This window comes from Mytilus galloprovincialis, chromosome 8, assembly GCF_965363235.1.
Source record: "Mytilus galloprovincialis chromosome 8, xbMytGall1.hap1.1, whole genome shotgun sequence".
In the NCBI taxonomy this organism is placed as follows: Eukaryota; Metazoa; Mollusca; class Bivalvia; order Mytilida; family Mytilidae; genus Mytilus; species Mytilus galloprovincialis.
In genome coordinates, this window is record NC_134845.1 from 3163670 (window position 1) to 3181564 (window position 17895).

The following is a 17895-nucleotide window of genomic DNA, read 5'->3' on the forward strand; positions in this document are numbered from 1 at the left end:
GTTGAATAAAGCAAAATACTTCATAAGGTTCAATATGTAAGAAATATCCACGGTCTTTGATTAGAATTATTAAACGTAAGTGTTAATATGAATATTCAATATCTCTCATTTTGGATTTTATAATTATATATTAAAAAAGCTATACTTATATTCAATTACATTAAGCACGACATTATATGTATACTAGTAAACATGTAGAGCTAGCTATTCGCGTGACATGAATAATAAAAAACGATTGTGAATTATTTATTGGATAACAAGTTAACGTAAAGTTATACACCCATAAATGTAAAAATGGTTATTTTCCTTACAATGTAAATTACCACCTGTTTTTATTTTGAACAATTTCTTTTTTGTGCTTGAACTTTAATAAATCCTTATTGTAAACAATATTTGTTTTATTGTAACTGATTTCATGACTTTTGTATGCGATTTGTTTTAAATGTCAACACAAGCGTAAAATCTATAATGAATTAGATACTCACCCGATAACCTGATTGTACGCCATAAAAACCGAGATGTGATATGATTGTCAGAAAGAAAACTGCTAGTATACATAAGCCAAACCATCTTTCTATAATCAAGGAGGGACACTCTGCTTGACGTAAAACTAGCATCATTAGTATGGCAATTCGATCAGAGGAAAATGATGAAATTATAAAGAAACCGACATTTGAGCCACGATCTCGGGCTTAATGACAAAATTATTTTATTTATTAATAGTACTTTTACTGTTAACCCACTTTTTTGTGATATACATTTGACGTGACTCTGTACTTATGTATCCCGTCATACTTTGAACCACACTATTATTTTATTTATTATTACTTTATACTGTTTAGTCAGTTTTTGTTATATCTATTTTGCGTGACTGTATTTATGCTTCTCGTCATACTTTCAGTGAACGACAAAATTATTTCATGTCTACTTGTGCGAATTTCAAATGCGCAATTTTACACTAGTACTCAAAACTTTCCTTCCTTGATGGGTGCATTTTACATAGACAAATAAAATCGTATAATATAATCAAAATGAGGATGTTAATTTGATGTGTGCTTCTTCGTTACATTTGTTGTTTTTATAGTGATTAATATGATAACACAATGTTGACTGCTGTACCCTTATTTTTGACATTTTTAACTATTGTGTCTGTTTGTTTTGTTCAAGCATCGGTGACAATATAATGGAATGTGATACGACTGTCATACAAGTGAGAGGTTTAGCTAGCTATAAAACCAGGTTCAATCCACCATTTTCTACATTTGAAAATGCCTGTACCAAGTCAGGAATATGACAGTTCTTGTCCATTCGTTTTTGATGCGTTTTGTTATTTGATTTTGCCATGTGATTATGGACTTTCCGAATTGATTTTCCTCTGAGTTCAGTATTTTTGTGATTTTACTTTTTATTTTGTAAAATCTTGGAAGGTTTTCAACACTTCGGGTGTTTCCGTTCTTACTCGGGTGTGTAATTAGGACAGTCTCCCTCTGCGACCGAATCGTTCTATTTGTTTCGGTTGATAGTCACATCAGCGATGTATAGTAGGCTTTCTTTCTGTTTATCTTATGTCTTCATGGTTTTCCGTTAGTGGTCGATAAAGACAGACTTTTTCAATAAAATTCTATGTCACTTTGGACTTTGGTCAGAAATAATAAGACTCATAAAAAGACGTCCTTCTATTCAAAATATGTGTCTTATTGGTCATCGATGGTGGACGGCTTTCTTTTGCATGATGTATGTTATATCTTTTGATGTTTCGTTGTCCTATAGATATAGGGATACACTCAACCTAGATACTAGGATATAGGGATACACTCAACCTAGATACTAGGATAGAGGGATACACTCAACCTTGATACTAGGATATAGGAATACACTCAACCTAGATACTAGGATATAGGGATACACTCAACCTAGATACTAGGATATAGGGATACACTCAACCTAGATACTAGGATATATGGATACATTCAACCTAGATACTAGGATATAGGGATACACTCAACCTAGATACTAGGATATAGGAATACACTCAACCTAGATACTAGGATATAGGAATACACTCAACCTAGATACTAGGATATAGGGATACACTCAACCTAGATACTAGGATATAGGAATACAATCAACCTAGATACTAGGATATAGGGATACACTCAACCTAGATACTAGGATATAGGGATACACTCAACCTAGATACTAGGATATAGGAATACAATCAACCTAGATACTAGGATATAGGGATACACTCAACCTAGATACTAGGATATAGGGATACACTCAACCTAGATACTAGGATATAGGAATACACTCAACCTAGATACTAGGATATAGGGATACACTCAGCCTAGATACTAGGATATAGGGATACACACAACCTAGATACTAGGATATAGGGATACACTCAACCTGGATACTAGGATATAGGGATACACTCAACCTGGATACTAGGATATAGGAATACACTCAACCTAGATACTAGGATATAGGGATACACTCAACCTAGATACTAGGATATAGGGATACACTCAACCTAGATACTAGGATATAGGGATACACTCAACCTAGATACTAGGATATATGGATACACTCAACCTAGATACTAGGATATAGGGATACACTCAACCTAGATACTAGGATATAGGGATACACTCAACCTAGATACTAGGATATATGGATACACTCAACCTTGATACTAGGATATAGGAATACACTCAACCTAGATACTAGGATATAGGGATACACTCAACCTAGATACTAGGATATAGGGATACACTCAACCTAGATACTAGGATATATGGATACATTCAACCTAGATACTAGGATATAGGGATACACTCAACCTAGATACTAGGATATAGGAATACACTCAACCTAGATACTAGGATATAGGAATACACTCAACCTAGATACTAGGATATAGGGATACACTCAACCTAGATACTAGGATATAGGAATACACTCAACCTAGATACTAGGATATAGGAATACACTCAACCTAGATACTAGGATATAGGGATACACTCAACCTAGATACTAGGATATAGGGATACACTCAACCTAGATACTAGGATATATGGATACACTCAACCTTGATACTAGGATATAGGAATACACTCAACCTAGATACTAGGATATAGGGATACACTCAACCTAGATACTAGGATATAGGGATACACTCAACCTAGATACTAGGATATATGGATACATTCAACCTAGATACTAGGATATAGGGATACACTCAACCTAGATACTAGGATATAGGAATACACTCAACCTAGATACTAGGATATAGGAATACACTCAACCTAGATACTAGGATATAGGGATACACTCAACCTAGATACTAGGATATAGGAATACAATCAACCTAGATACTAGGATATAGGGATACACTCAACCTAGATACTAGGATATAGGGATACACTCAACCTAGATACTAGGATATAGGAATACAATCAACCTAGATACTAGGATATAGGGATACACTCAACCTAGATACTAGGATATAGGGATACACTCAACCTAGATACTAGGATATAGGAATACACTCAACCTAGATACTAGGATATAGGGATACACTCAGCCTAGATACTAGGATATAGGGATACACACAACCTAGATACTAGGATATAGGGATACACTCAACCTAGATACTAGGATATAGGGATACACTCAACCTGGATACTAGGATATAGGGGATACACTCAACCTGGATACTAGAATATAGGAATACACACAACCTAGATACTAGGATTAACATTTTATTCGCCTTTCGACAAAATACTCGTCAGTGGTACTTGAAAAAAAAGTGCAGTTGGTGGGAATATGAACGAAGTATGTTATCATCCAATGCAACTGCATGTCAGTGATACCTAAAACATATTTTCAAATGCTTGACAGGAAAACACTAAAATGGATAAAGGCAACAGTAGTATACCGCTGTTCGAATTAACATTGATACCCTTTAAAATCAAAGTGATGGAAATCACTCATGGAAAGATTAGAAGAGTAGTTTGAATAATTTCATATTAAGGTATGGTGGGGGAAAATGAAATTAATAAAGCACTATTGCTGAAACTTGCATTAACAGCAGGTATTTAGAAGGAACAGTGCTTTTCCAGTATGAGGAAAAATTGAGCTCAATTAATTAATATGGGTCTCTTAATTTGCGCAATTTTATTTAAACTGCAGTTTATATCTTATCCAAATAATGTTGCCTGTTCTGAACATTTTGCAAAAAAAAACCCCAAAAATTGCAAATCAAAAATTCTTCTGCTAAGTAAATGTTACCAACTATCCTTGTAAGACATAAAATCTAGACCAACAGCTAAGAACGTTAAAGTGTCAACAAAAATATTCTGAAAATGTTGTTTTGGGGCATTTTGTAAGTTGAAACATAGATTATATGACATTGAAGATTTAAATTTGTGTTGAAACATAGGTTATATGACATTGAAGATTAAAAGTTGTAGAGTGTCTTTTGATCAATTTTTAAAGTATTTTTCAACACAGGGCATTGAAAATGTACTTTTTTTTTTAACGTAAACAAATTAAAAACTTATTTTATTGAAATGTGGATTCTTTCTTGATTGCAAAAATATATATTCACTTCTAAGAAAAATTCAAATGACTAAAATAGCATTTTAATTGATTGGGAATAAACTAATAAACAATGATTTGTTATAATTAAGTTTTAAAATTTTAAAACTGTTTCAAGCCAAATCCTGATAAAAAAAGTGAACTAATCTAAATTGTTGATTAATTACAGATGATTATTGGAAATTTATTAAGTAAATTATTGACCTTACTTGAATACCTTTTATAAATTTATATTTCATTTTTTTTTTTAAAGATCTTGTTAATCCATTAATCATTTATCTTTCAGATATAATTTACAGAATCACTTTATGTAATGTAGATCAAAAGAAACAGGCAATAAATAAATTTATCATCCTTATATATATATATCAAACATCAACTATATACAATTGTGTATTCAATTATGAGGTCAACTATTTGTATATTGAATTGTATATTGAAGGATCTATATAATTATGTAAGACAGAGGTTGAATGGTAATGTGGTCAATTTGATTGACAGTTTATGAGGTGGGGCATTGTAATTAAAGGTCTACCTTGTCTCTGATTGTTTTTTGATACTGACCGTTGTTAATCATGCTAGTATTTGTATCAATACTCAATTACCTAAAAAAAAAATCTGCACATCAACACCTTAATGACATACATTCTTAAATGAACTGCTCCAAAAAATACCAATTTTTATGCCCCACCTACGATAGTAGAGGGGCATTATGTTTTCTGGTCTGTGGCTCCGTTCGTTCGTTCGTCAATCCGTTCGTCCGTTCGTCCCGTTTCAGGTTAAAGTGTTTGGTCAAGGTAGTTTTTGATGAAGCTGAAGTCCAATCAACTTGAAACTTAGTACACTTGTTGCTTATGATATGATCTTTCTAATTTTAAAGCCAAATTAGACTTTTGGCCCAAATTTCACGGTCCACTTAATATAGAAAATGAAAGTTAGAGTTTCAGGTTAAAGTTTTTGGTCAAGATAGTTTTTGATCCAATTGAAGTCAAATCAACTTGAAACTTAGTACACATGTTCCCTATAGTATAATCTTTCTAATTTTAATGTCAAATTAGACTTTTACCCTATTCCACGGTCCATGGAACATGGAAAATGATTGAGTGGGGCATCTGTGTACTTTGGACATATTCTTGTTTCAGTTTATATGTGTATTATGTGCACATACATGAGAACTATAGGGAACTATATTTCAGTGGGAATACATTTAGTAACAGTAGCTAACCTGTCGTGTTGTTAGGGAGGCCAGTGCCTAAGTAAAGATTTAGAACAAGTTCTAATCTTTCCAAAAACACCAGTTTGTTATATATAATACAAAACATGAACTTGATGTACCTTAGACAGCGAAGACATACACGGACTTGTTTACTACAGAATAAATTAAAAAAGAAAGAAAATAGTTTTAAATATATAATTTGGTCGTGTTTAAAGTCTTTTAAGAAAGTGTAAGTAGTCCAGGATGCATTTATACATGACTGACAAAATATAGAACATACAATGTATGTATTATTTAATAATCATTTACAGAGATGGAAACTCCATACATTGCATTTAGGATTTTAACAATTATAATAAAAAATAAAAATATACATATTGGCTATCTCATTGTATTACGATATGATATATTCATATACATTCTATCTTTATCCAAAGTTTTGCGTGGTATAAAAAATTAAAGCAAGCAATTGTGTTTGACTAATTGCCAACAATTTACGTGTTGATAAACACCTTTGTAAAAGTAAAAATGGATTTTCATCACAGTATTGATGACGGAATGGTTTGATTTTAAACAATTCCCTTTTTATGCTTAACCTAAAATAAATCCTGTTTACAAGTTTTTTGGGAGTTTCATGTTTCTGATTTCATGATGATTGTAGGCGGTTTGTTTAATATAAATACAAGCTTAAAGTGATGTAGTCAGGATCTTGCTTCATTTCTTAAAGTTTAAGTTAGAACAATTGTGTTCAAAGATGATTCAGACGAAATATTTAGCAATCTTTGCTCTTGTAGTAGTGCTGTTTAATTACACAGGTATGTAATATTGTGAAAATATTTGTATAAAATTCATTATCGCTATTTTGTGCATTTTTCCTTTGATCTTTTTTTGTGATAATTTTTCATATCATGCTACTCGCTTGAGATGGAAAATTATCGCTAAAAACTAAGCAGGCACGCGGCGTTGCTAACGAACTTGACCTGAAATTGACAACGTCGTCATAGGTAAAATAGCGATAAACATAATTATTATCATTGGTCATCTCAACTCGATTGCCTTTTCGCTTTCGCCGTCCCGGCTAAAGCGAGAAAATCAATCTCGATGAGATGATCAACAATAATCTATAAAGAATGCATGTTAATTGCGTAAGTGCGTCCAAGTTTTTTTTTATATCCTGTGGTGTTTGTCGTTGATGGAATATGTTCGTTGTTGTTATGCAGTTGGCACGGTGTGTCTACTATGATATTATTTTCTTGTTGTTTGGTTCTCTGTCTTTTAATATCCTTGTGTATGTTTGTGCTGTATATCTATCACGTAGAGTGTTAACGATATTTTGTAACATTGTCATATAGCAGAAGGTTTGGCATGCTTTTAAACAAGGTTCAACCCACCACCTTTACTTAAAATGTCCTGTAACAAGTCAGGAAGTTGTCATATGGTTCGTTTCCATGCATATTGGCTTTGTTTTTGTTGCAATTCTGCGTTTCTGTTGTTCCATTGTTTTCCTCTTATAGTTGATGTGGTTATCTCGGTTTTGGATTGAGATTCGAATTTGTTTTCTCTCTATCGATTTATGACTTTTGAAGACTGGTATACTACTGTTGCCTTTATGTCTGTATAATACTTTTCGTGATCCAAATGAATCAATTTTGGTGTATTCGAGTTGAAATGTAAAATAGCAACTATTAGAAGTTTCAAACAATATTTTATGAAAATTGTAAATATTGAAAAACTGTCTTCTTGATATGTTTTAGTTTTTTTATTTGGTTCCTTTTGTCTTGGTACCTTGCTGTGTCATTGATATATATCCCATTTCTATTTCTATTGAATGCATACAACACTGCATTGTTTTAGTTATAAACAAATATCAAACGGTAAAATAAGACCACACCTGAGATGTGCATTTCGATAATTGGTGCCTAAACATCTGATGACCCAAAACCACATTTTAACGTTAAAGATCCGATAAAACCCAAACAGACCAAAGCTTTAGCCAAAACCCAACATGGAATAGGAGCATTTCATGAAATATATACATTACTTAATTCACTGAAGTTTTATAACCGGTACTTTCAATAAAGCAATACTATCCATTTTCAAGACTGTATCGAAGTACTATACGGCTGGTCTGGTAATACATCAAGGTCTAACAGTCCACCAACATATGTTTGGCCTCAAAGGTAGCAGAACATTAAACAGTGCCAATTCTACTGCACCTGGAATGCGCATTTCGACAGTTAATTTACTAGTCTGTTTAAGGCCAACATTTTTGAAAATCCAAACCGGATACATGAATTGAATAGCCAACCGCACAGAACCAAATTATAGTCGAATCTTGGCAAAGATTAATGTCAAAGCATAAGGGGTATGCATTCCTTAATTCCACAAATTTTACAATATTGTAATTTCAACTGAATTATTATATGTCACTAGCTTGTGATACACGCGGGACTAACAATATACTGATTCCTGATTTAACACAAAAGCTATTCATTTGGGGTTTCTTTTAAATTGTTATTGCTTAATATACGGTATTGGTTTTACTCATTGTTGAAGGTCGTATGGTGACATACATTTTCGTACGTCCACTTCATTTGTATTCTTGTGGATTTTTTTATCATTGACAATCATACAACTTCTCCGTATTCTTATGCTGTCCTTAAAAATGAAGGACACATATGTGAAGCATATAAAAGAAAACACTTTAAGAATTATTATTGATATTATTTTCATTGTTATTATTTGTCTACTTTAGATGGGAACTGTGTTTTCCCTGATGAGCTAAAAGGAAGCTGGAAACATCCTGAAGGAGATGACACTTTGTTACAGTTCACTAGCGATGAATTAACTGGGTTTAAGTTAACTGTTCCTAGACTATCCCAGTCAGATTTTGAGTGTATAAGTTTTCGTGTTGACGGAGATTCAACAAAGTACATGTTAAGGTAAGGTTCATACTAAGAAGAATTATGCAAAGTACTGATTTAGTCAGATAACCAAACCAAAACTTCATTGAACAAAGCGTGCATTTTTAAAAATAATTATCAACCAGGACAAATTACATGATATGATATAAAGTGATATGATTTTGATGATATACCAACAAATAGACGACATACAAACAGGTTTATATTAGATATGTTTACAACTGTGCAATCAAGGTAAAAAAAAAACACTTTATTAAAATACTTTGTATGTTGTCTTCTTTCATTCTTATATTCTCAATAGTTGACCGTGGTGTCAAAAAACGCCTGTTACAGTAGTATAAGTGAACCTTCATTAGAGTGACGCAGCATTGACGTCCTTGTCCATGATCAGTCTTAAAAAAAGAAAAAGCCATTAAGTCTTTGTTCAAATATAACAAAATAACAGCTATAAATTTATAAAAATTAGACAACTCTCCACAAGAGACCAAATGACACATAAATTAACAACTATACGTCACGGTACGGCCTCCAACAATGAGCAAAGCCCATTTCACATAGTCAGCTATAAAAGGAATCGAAAGGTCAAATATAAAACTATTCAGACGAGTAAACTAACGGCCTAATAAATGTACAAAAAATAAACAAAACAAAAAAACATAGCAACAAATGACAAACACTCAATTACAGGTTCCTGAAAGGACAAGAACGAAAAGAATGTGGTGGGGTTAAACATATTAGCGGGATTCCAACTCTCCCCCTAAAATGGGACAGAGTTGTAACAGTAAAAACCTTCAAGCTTAAATTGTTTGCTTATTTCTAATTATAGGATGAACGTAAGAAGTGTATTCTATTGTTTAATATAGTGATTGTGACTTTAAAATGTGCATGTTATCCTTTTTTGGTATTTTTAGTATTGTATGGTTGCATTGATGTCTCGTATAATCTTATCTACCAATAATAATCTTCACAATATAAAATTATAGAGCCAGAAACTCTGTGACAGTATTTGGAGTGAGACCAGCACTTTACATGTGTGTAGAAATAAAAGAAAAGAACAATATCAAGTACTATTCGATCGACACAAGTAAGTAAGGTTCTATTACTTGGATCAATAGTCAACAGTTTCGATATTTAAATTATGTTTAATAGAATGTCCCTTAATAACAATCGTAGACGCCAATGCCATTCTAGTGAACTAAAAAGATTAAACACTTTTAAGATATTACTCTCATTATTTGTGAATAATAATAATTTATGAATATTGCTTCTGCTGTTTAGTCAGATTTTATTGATATCCATTCGATGTTACTTTGTTCCTATACATCCCGTGATTGTGTTACTGTTCTATGATAATTCTCGTATTCATTTTTTCTAATGTGCTTTCTCTACATGCTTTTGTGTGTTTCTTTGGTAGATATGATGTGGCTCTGTACTTATACATCCCGTCACGTTATTGTGCTATTAAATAACATTTTTGTATTCTTGTCTTTCATTTTTGCTTATATTCTTTGTTTATATGCCTTTTTATGTTTATTTAATACATATATGACGTGGATATGTAAATATACATCCCGTCATTGTATTATTGTGCTATGGTAAATTTGTGTATTCTTGTCTTTAATTTGTGCTTCCTAGTATATGCTTTGACTATAAGCCTTTTTGTGCGTCTTTGTTACAAGTCATATTTGGTTTGTTTAAAATGATTAAGATTATAATCGATGTTGATGGTTGTACCCCTATTTTTGACATTTTTTACTTTTTATGTCTGTTTGTGTTGATGACACATCGTTGTCAATATAATGGAAATTGATGCGACTGTCATACAAGTTAAAGGTTTAACTAGCTTCAAAACCAGGTTTAATCAACCATTTTCTACATAAGAAAATACCTGTACCAAGTTAGGAATATGATAGTTAAATTATTCATTAGTTTGAGGTGTTTGAGCTTTTGATTAGGGACTTTCTTTTTTGAATTTTCTTCTGAGTTCGGTATTTTTATGGTTTTACTTTTACCTATAATTAAGTGTGTGTCATAAAAAAAAAGAAAACCTTAATAGCTAAAAGGAAAAGTATAAAAATGATAACTTATTAGCAGGAACATTTCTTTTGGTAGTTATGCTGAATTGCTGATTGGAACAAAATATTATCATATTTTACTTAAGGCCTTATATAAATATCTGATTTGGTTTTCAATATCGATATATGTGTTTGAAGTGGATTAGGGGGAGGGGATAATTGGGATGATATTATTAAATAAACGATAACTAAGGAAACTTCTGCCCATGATCTTAGTTTGCCACAAGACTGTTCTAGAACATCATACGAATGAGGAAAATAACTTACACTTGTTGATTATAATTTGTCATGTTATGTTTTACATAGAGAAAGATCCTATCTTACAAGACAAGTTGTACGGCACGGCAGTAAATACAATACCAGATATATCAGATGTCTGCAATCTGGGTGACCAGGAAGGAATTGTAATATTAAAAGAGTCTGGAAATGGCCCCAAACAGACAAAAAGAAAAATTACCAGGTAATAGGTATAGGAAGATGTGGTGTGAGTGCCAATGAGATGTAACTCTCCATCCAAATAACAATTTTAAAAAAGTAAACCATTATAGGTCAATGTACGGCCTTCAACACGGAGCCTTGACTCTCACCGAAAAACAAGCTATAAAAGTCCCCAAAATTATTAGACTAAGTTTAAAACCATTTAAACTGGAAAACCAGCGGTCTAATCTATATAAAATAGAAAAAACGAGAAACGAGAAACACGTATAAATTACATAAACAAACGATTACTACTGTACATCAGATTCCTGACTTAGGACAGATGCAAATATTTCTAGCGGGATTAAACGTTTTAATGGATCCATACCTTCTCCCTTTTTTCTGAAACAATAGCATAACATCACAACATCACAACATAGAAAAGCACGAAAAGAGTCTGGAAATGGCCCTAAACCGACAAAAAAAAATACAAACCTCAACAGGTAATTTTGAATTCAATATACAAACACCAGTTGGTGTTGAAATTTTAATTGTATGGAATTAAAAGTTATTCTCAGAATCACAAAATATATAATGCAGGCTAATTCGAAACATATTTAAAACATAAAAACAGACCAAAAAAGTTAAATCTGTCTTCCAATACAAATAGTTGGACTTAATCTTACACACTATAATATCAGTAGCTTTGTTTAATTATAATTGTGTTGCAGAATGCAATTCAGATTGTTACAATATATATATATTAAACGTGTTGTTTATTGATACCTTAATCTACATTCTAATAAATATAGTAAGTAACAGTTGGGTAGAAATATACAACAGGATGTTTTTTTAGTTATTGACAGCTATTCAGAAATATCAATTAAGAATTAAGAAGAATTGATTATTGCATATTTATCTTTTCAGCTTGTTAAGCCAGTTAAGACAAGCTCTTGAACAGAAGGATGACAATTTCGACATAAAGAAATAAATGTGTATGGGTGATGATTTGATGCCTGAACATATATACACTGCAATGTTTTAATACCTTAACTTAGTAGTCTGCGATAACTTCGTATCAAAAGTCTATACTAGTACTCTTCGGTGATTTGATACCAAAAACATACATACTCTAGATACTTTGATATCTGAAAATGTATTCTCTACAATGAATCAATACTCACAACATATACGCTGCGAAAGATGTTTGAAGTCTACACTCTGCGTTAACTTGATGACCACTTTCTACACTTTGAGATGATATGATGTTCATAGTTTATATTATACGAGACTTTCATAGATATAGTATCTTCAATGTAACTACTTGTATTAACTTTATAATAAAATTTCCTTTGTAGAACATTTATTTGCATTATCCCAGATATCAACAGGAATTATCATTTAAAAATGTTAGTCATTGGGGTACCGTATGAGATCTTAGTTTGTGAAAACATAAGCTATTAGTTAAAGTGAAATTGGCTTTGAACTACAGGTCACCTGACCAACTATTGGCTTTAAGATTGTTACTTCTGTTGTTTTGTTAGTACCAATTAGATACAATCGAACGCCACTGTTGAATCCTATTCTGACGAAACGCGAGTCTGGCGTACGTATCAGTTATAAGCCTGGTATATTTGGTGAGGTTTGTTTACCACTTGGTCGATACCACTGCAGGTGTACGGCTCACAAGATCAGTAGTCAGTGCTTGCGTGCTTATAAGAAATATCATTGATATGTTTATTTAATGTTAACTCACTCAATATAAAATGTAGAACTATTCAGAACACTTAAGGTTTTTGGCACAACTTTTTGGAGGTTTTGGTTTCAATTGTATTCCACTTCGTATTTGATTTGATATTTCAGCTGGTTTTATTTGAGCGACACTCATTAGTCTCGAACGGTTTAAAAGCGCGTCTGTCGTAACACATTATAAACCTGGTATCTTTGGTGAGTTAATAACCCTTTCCAACTGATATTACCGCATTGTGTGTTGTGTTATTAAAAGGTGAACTTTGACTTGTGTTGCTATCATGATTTCCTTGATAGAGGGTTGCTGCTCACAATGAAGCTATCAAACTAAGAGTTCCAAATGGTGAAATTGAAATCATCCCTTCGAAAATTTTACGGACGCCATCACGAGTTGGTTGACCGTTATGCAATATCTGTTTCACAGATGATATCAGATATGTTCCTTATGTATAAACTACAATCCCGTTCCCGGTGCACGACTGTGAACTACCGAATAAAACTATTTGCCGCGTTTGTAATAAGATATCGCGTGAACATGCACGAGTGTGAAGAATCAAATTGGATATGTTTTTTTCGGATTTTTTGTGTTATCAAAATTTGCTGTTACAAAATGATAAAAATTATTATAAATTAAGGAATGTATCTCCCTCATGCAAAGCTCTGATTCCTTTCACGGATTTGGCTATACTTTTTGAACCTTTTGGATTATAGCTCTTCATCTTTTATATAAGCTTTGGATTTCAAATATTTTGGCCACGAGGACCACTGAAGAGACATGTATTGTCGAAATGCGCATCTGGTGCAAGAAAATTGGTACCGTGAATTTTATTAAGCACGTTACATGTAGTGCATATGAAAGGTAAAAAAGTATAACAAAAAAACCAAACGCCAATGAAAATTCAAAAAGGGGAAGCCAAAATAAATCATCGGAACAAGTGAAAAACAAATGCCATCTTCCTGACTTGGTACAGACATTGTCGAACTGTCTCTTTTGATTTTCCTCAGAATTCAGTATTTTTGTGATTTTACTTTTTTCTTAGGAAAATGGTGGGTTCTTATCATTAAATATTGTTGTATAACTAGCTAAACCTCCCACTTGTAACTGAGAAATAGGAGGTCGACAAATTCAATATCGAGGAAAGGATCAGGAAGTAAAATAGACCTTCTAGTTACGACAGTGTTCATACTCATAACTTCACTGGAATACATGAATTGCAAAAATATATAAAACAAGTAATTTGTATCTGCGATCCATATTTTAGTGAAAACGCTCTTTCCAATGAGCTGTTAGGTGGTCGATATCTCAATTTCCGATGGACAAAGTTGTTGAGAGCGCAGAAAATCAAAAGTGTTTGGTATTTATGCAAAATTGCAAAGATATTGATTGTTGATTTTGTAGTAGATCTTCAGATTTCTTAAGAATCCACATCTGATTAAAATCGACACCGCTGTTCATCATCACACTATTTCTGGCGGTGACTTTTACAATACCTGTTTGTATTAGTGTTAGAAAGAATAGTGGCAAAAACTTAAATTAAGTTGTTTCTAGTTCTGTCTAAAGATGGGTGCGACTTTTTTTTTTATCCAGCATTGGTTCAAAATTGTGTAGTCTTAATCACTTTAAAAACAAACAAATATGTAACAAAGAAGCCCAACATGGCATATTGACCAAGTATAATATCACAATAAAGGGATGTATAAGTACAGAGACATGTCAAATGTATCAAAGAAACGCCAAAAGCCATATAGACGAGGCATTAGCAAAAATGAAAGACAAGAATTGAGAATTATCAAAGAACAATAACGGGATGTACAAGTACCGAGCCACTTCAAATGGATATCAATAAAAGCAGACTGGAATGTACTAGTACCTCGAGCCACGTCAAATATATATCAATAAAAGAAGACTGGAATGTACAAGTACCGAGCTACGTCAAATGGATATCAATGAAAACAGACTAAACAGTTAAAGTAATATAATATTCATAAAGGCAAATAAAAGAATAGTATAATACGTGATTAAGACTAAACAACGTCAGTACCCAGAATCTATAATTCAAGACCATCTTATTTGTGAAGTTGATACGATATATTTATCAACAAGGTCTTGTTACCTTCCAATGAACTTTTTTTAAGAAAAAATATGAAAGTTTTGACATATCCCTGGTTAATCAACTTTCTGCTCAGACACTGGTGACGTTTAGTGAGAGCTGTAAGCTCTTGAATACAGAATAAGTTGAGAAATGTATATCCCATATGCAGGTGAGGTTGGTATACATATATATTGCTACTAAGGTGGGGGAAATTGATAATGGTGAGTAGGAAATATGAAATACATAAATTGTCAACCGCTTCTTCTAGAGGCGCATTAAATAGAATGAAACCACAAATGGCATAAATGTTCCTTGTGAGATGCTGATGAATATAAACTGATCATAGATACCAGGATTAAATTTGTATTTTTCGTCTACAAAAGACTCATCAGTAACCTTCGAATCCAAAAAAGTTTAAAAGGGCAAATAAAGAACGAAGTTGAAGAGCCTTGGTGACCAAAAAAAAGTGTTGCTACTGTTCAAGATAACCACCAGGAGGACCTTAATTAGATCACCGGGCTTCAGACACTATCAGGAAATATGTAACCAATGTCTTCTCCTAAAGAACATTTGAATGGATTGAAACCAAAAAGTACTTAAATGTATTGGTAATATCAATAAACTTTACAAAAGTGTCCTGCTTTTGATTATATTACGGGCCAATATTAAACCAAATTTGGCCGCCATCTGTTATGATTTTAATCTATTTTAACACGATTTCCATAATAAAATAATAAGAAAAACAGGTGAGCGACACAGGTTCTTCAGAGCCTCTAGGTTATGTAGTCCTAATCCAAATAATTATGACGTCTTGCAAGGCTATTTAAAAAAAATCTGGGACTGACGTCATTATTATTTGGACTATTAAATGTAGTCCCACACTAGACCAAGTCTAATTAAAAAAATGTGGGTGTTACAGCTATTAATCTAACCCTCCAGAATCCTCCAGATGATAATTAATGTATGCGTTCATTATCACTGGACTAGTATATATTTGTTTAGGGGCCAGCTGAAGGACGCCTCCGGGTGCGGGAATTTCTCGTTACATTGAAGACCTGTTGGTGACCCTCTGCTGTTGTTTTTTATTTGGGCGGGTTGTTGTCTCTTTGACACATTCCCCATTTCCATTCTCAATTTTATGCTAAGTATTTAATCATTTAAAATATTGCTGGTGATCAAAAATGCTACTGCAGTTCATGTCGTTTCCACCCAGTGCTGTCTCAAAGCTGAACTTTCTTTCTTTCTTTTTATAATGGCCTTTTGCTCTGCTTTTTATGCATTTATTAAATATACCTGCCATTAAATGCTAGTGCTTATATTTATTTATTGTTTTTATGCTTTTAGTCTGTTATATTTTATGATCTTCAAGCGATTTGCTGATTCCCCCGTTTCAATGCACACAGAGGCGCTTGCCTCATGAACTTTGACTCTGAAGTCTCACAAATCAAATAGATTTGAAGTTTCATTTAATTGCATTTTTTTTTTTTATTATTTTTATTTGGTAGTATTTGCATGAAGCTGCATAATTTTTTATGTGAGATCCTGTTTTGTCTGTTATTATGTATATATATGCCGACTCTAAATAAAATTTACTTACTTACTTAATTGACAACTAATAGTGTTTGGCGAAAGGTGCTTTATTATAGTAATGCATATATAGTTATACCAAGCATGGTATCAATAAGCTACAATGAACAAAATGTGAATATGAAGCACCTGAACCCCAATGTGGGTAATAATAAAAGTAATTAGAAAAAATTAACAATAAAAAGAAAAAGAAAAAAAAAATGTTTTATATCAATTACATAATAAAAGTGGCCTGGAACATGCTCTTTTGCTTAAAACCACATGGTAATATAAACCCGGATGAAGTATCAAAGGGAAGCAATTCTTACAAGGTGTTATCAATTATGTACAATGAGAGTTGCCTCCCATTGTACGCAATTGACAACTAATAGTGTTTGGCGAAAGGTGCTTTATTATAGTAATGCATATATAGTTATACCAAGCATGGTATCAATAAGCTACAATGAACAAAATGTGAATATGAAGCACCTGAACCCAAAACGAAGTCGCCAAACACAGGGGTTAATAATATATACATAAAAAAAAAAAAAAAAAAAAAAAAAAAAAAACCAACAACATCAAATCAAGAATATAAAAATACACCGGCGAAAATACCCTAACACTAACTACCAATCAAATAATTCATAGCTGACGTAACCCGATACATATCAACACTAGCTTGTTTAATGTAAGTCTGAAAACAATCAGATCTCCAGTCTCCGTGATGTTTCAATAAAATCTCAGGAATGCCAGCCTTGGTGGCTAATGTAGCCCCTCCGTGTCTCAGCGAATGAAAAGAATAAACTGAAGGGTCTAAACCAACAAGAACAATTACCTCTCTAAAACGGTTCAACAAAACGGATCTAGATAAAGGCAATAATTTACCATGAACAGGTAAAGCAAATACGGGAGCATTCTTATCACCAGGTATTAAAGACACAAGATGCTTATAAGCTCGAGCAGGACATATTGATGGCTCAACTGAGCAACACAAAGAAACCTGATGGGTGTAATCATGATTTTGTCTAGTCTTTGACCATTTCAATAAAAGGAGGATACCCTTTTCACTAACAACAACATTATCTCTGATCAATTGTTCACGGGAATTAAAAGATGTAGAGCTTCTGCTGACCAGGTTTGACGCCCTAAGCATACCAAAAAAAGCAAACGTTAGAAAACACCATAAACAAGCATCTAAATAATCATAAATATTCAACAACCTAACAATATCAATTAAATGTGTAGGTAACAAT

The 17895-nt window shown here is 32.7% G+C and overlaps 1 protein-coding gene across 1 annotated transcript; it reads left to right on the forward strand.

Moving 5' to 3' along the window:
* The first annotated feature begins 6474 nt into the window (after positions 1 to 6474).
* LOC143084881 (uncharacterized) lies at positions 6475 to 12594 on the forward strand. Its single transcript, XM_076260936.1, has 5 exons — positions 6475 to 6633; positions 8574 to 8760; positions 9726 to 9826; positions 11124 to 11277; positions 12162 to 12594. The coding sequence occupies exons 1-5, from the start codon at positions 6573 to 6575 to the stop codon at positions 12223 to 12225; spliced, it is 567 nt and encodes a 188-aa protein (XP_076117051.1). The 5' UTR covers positions 6475 to 6572; the 3' UTR covers positions 12226 to 12594.
* The last annotated feature ends 5301 nt before the right edge of the window (positions 12595 to 17895 follow it).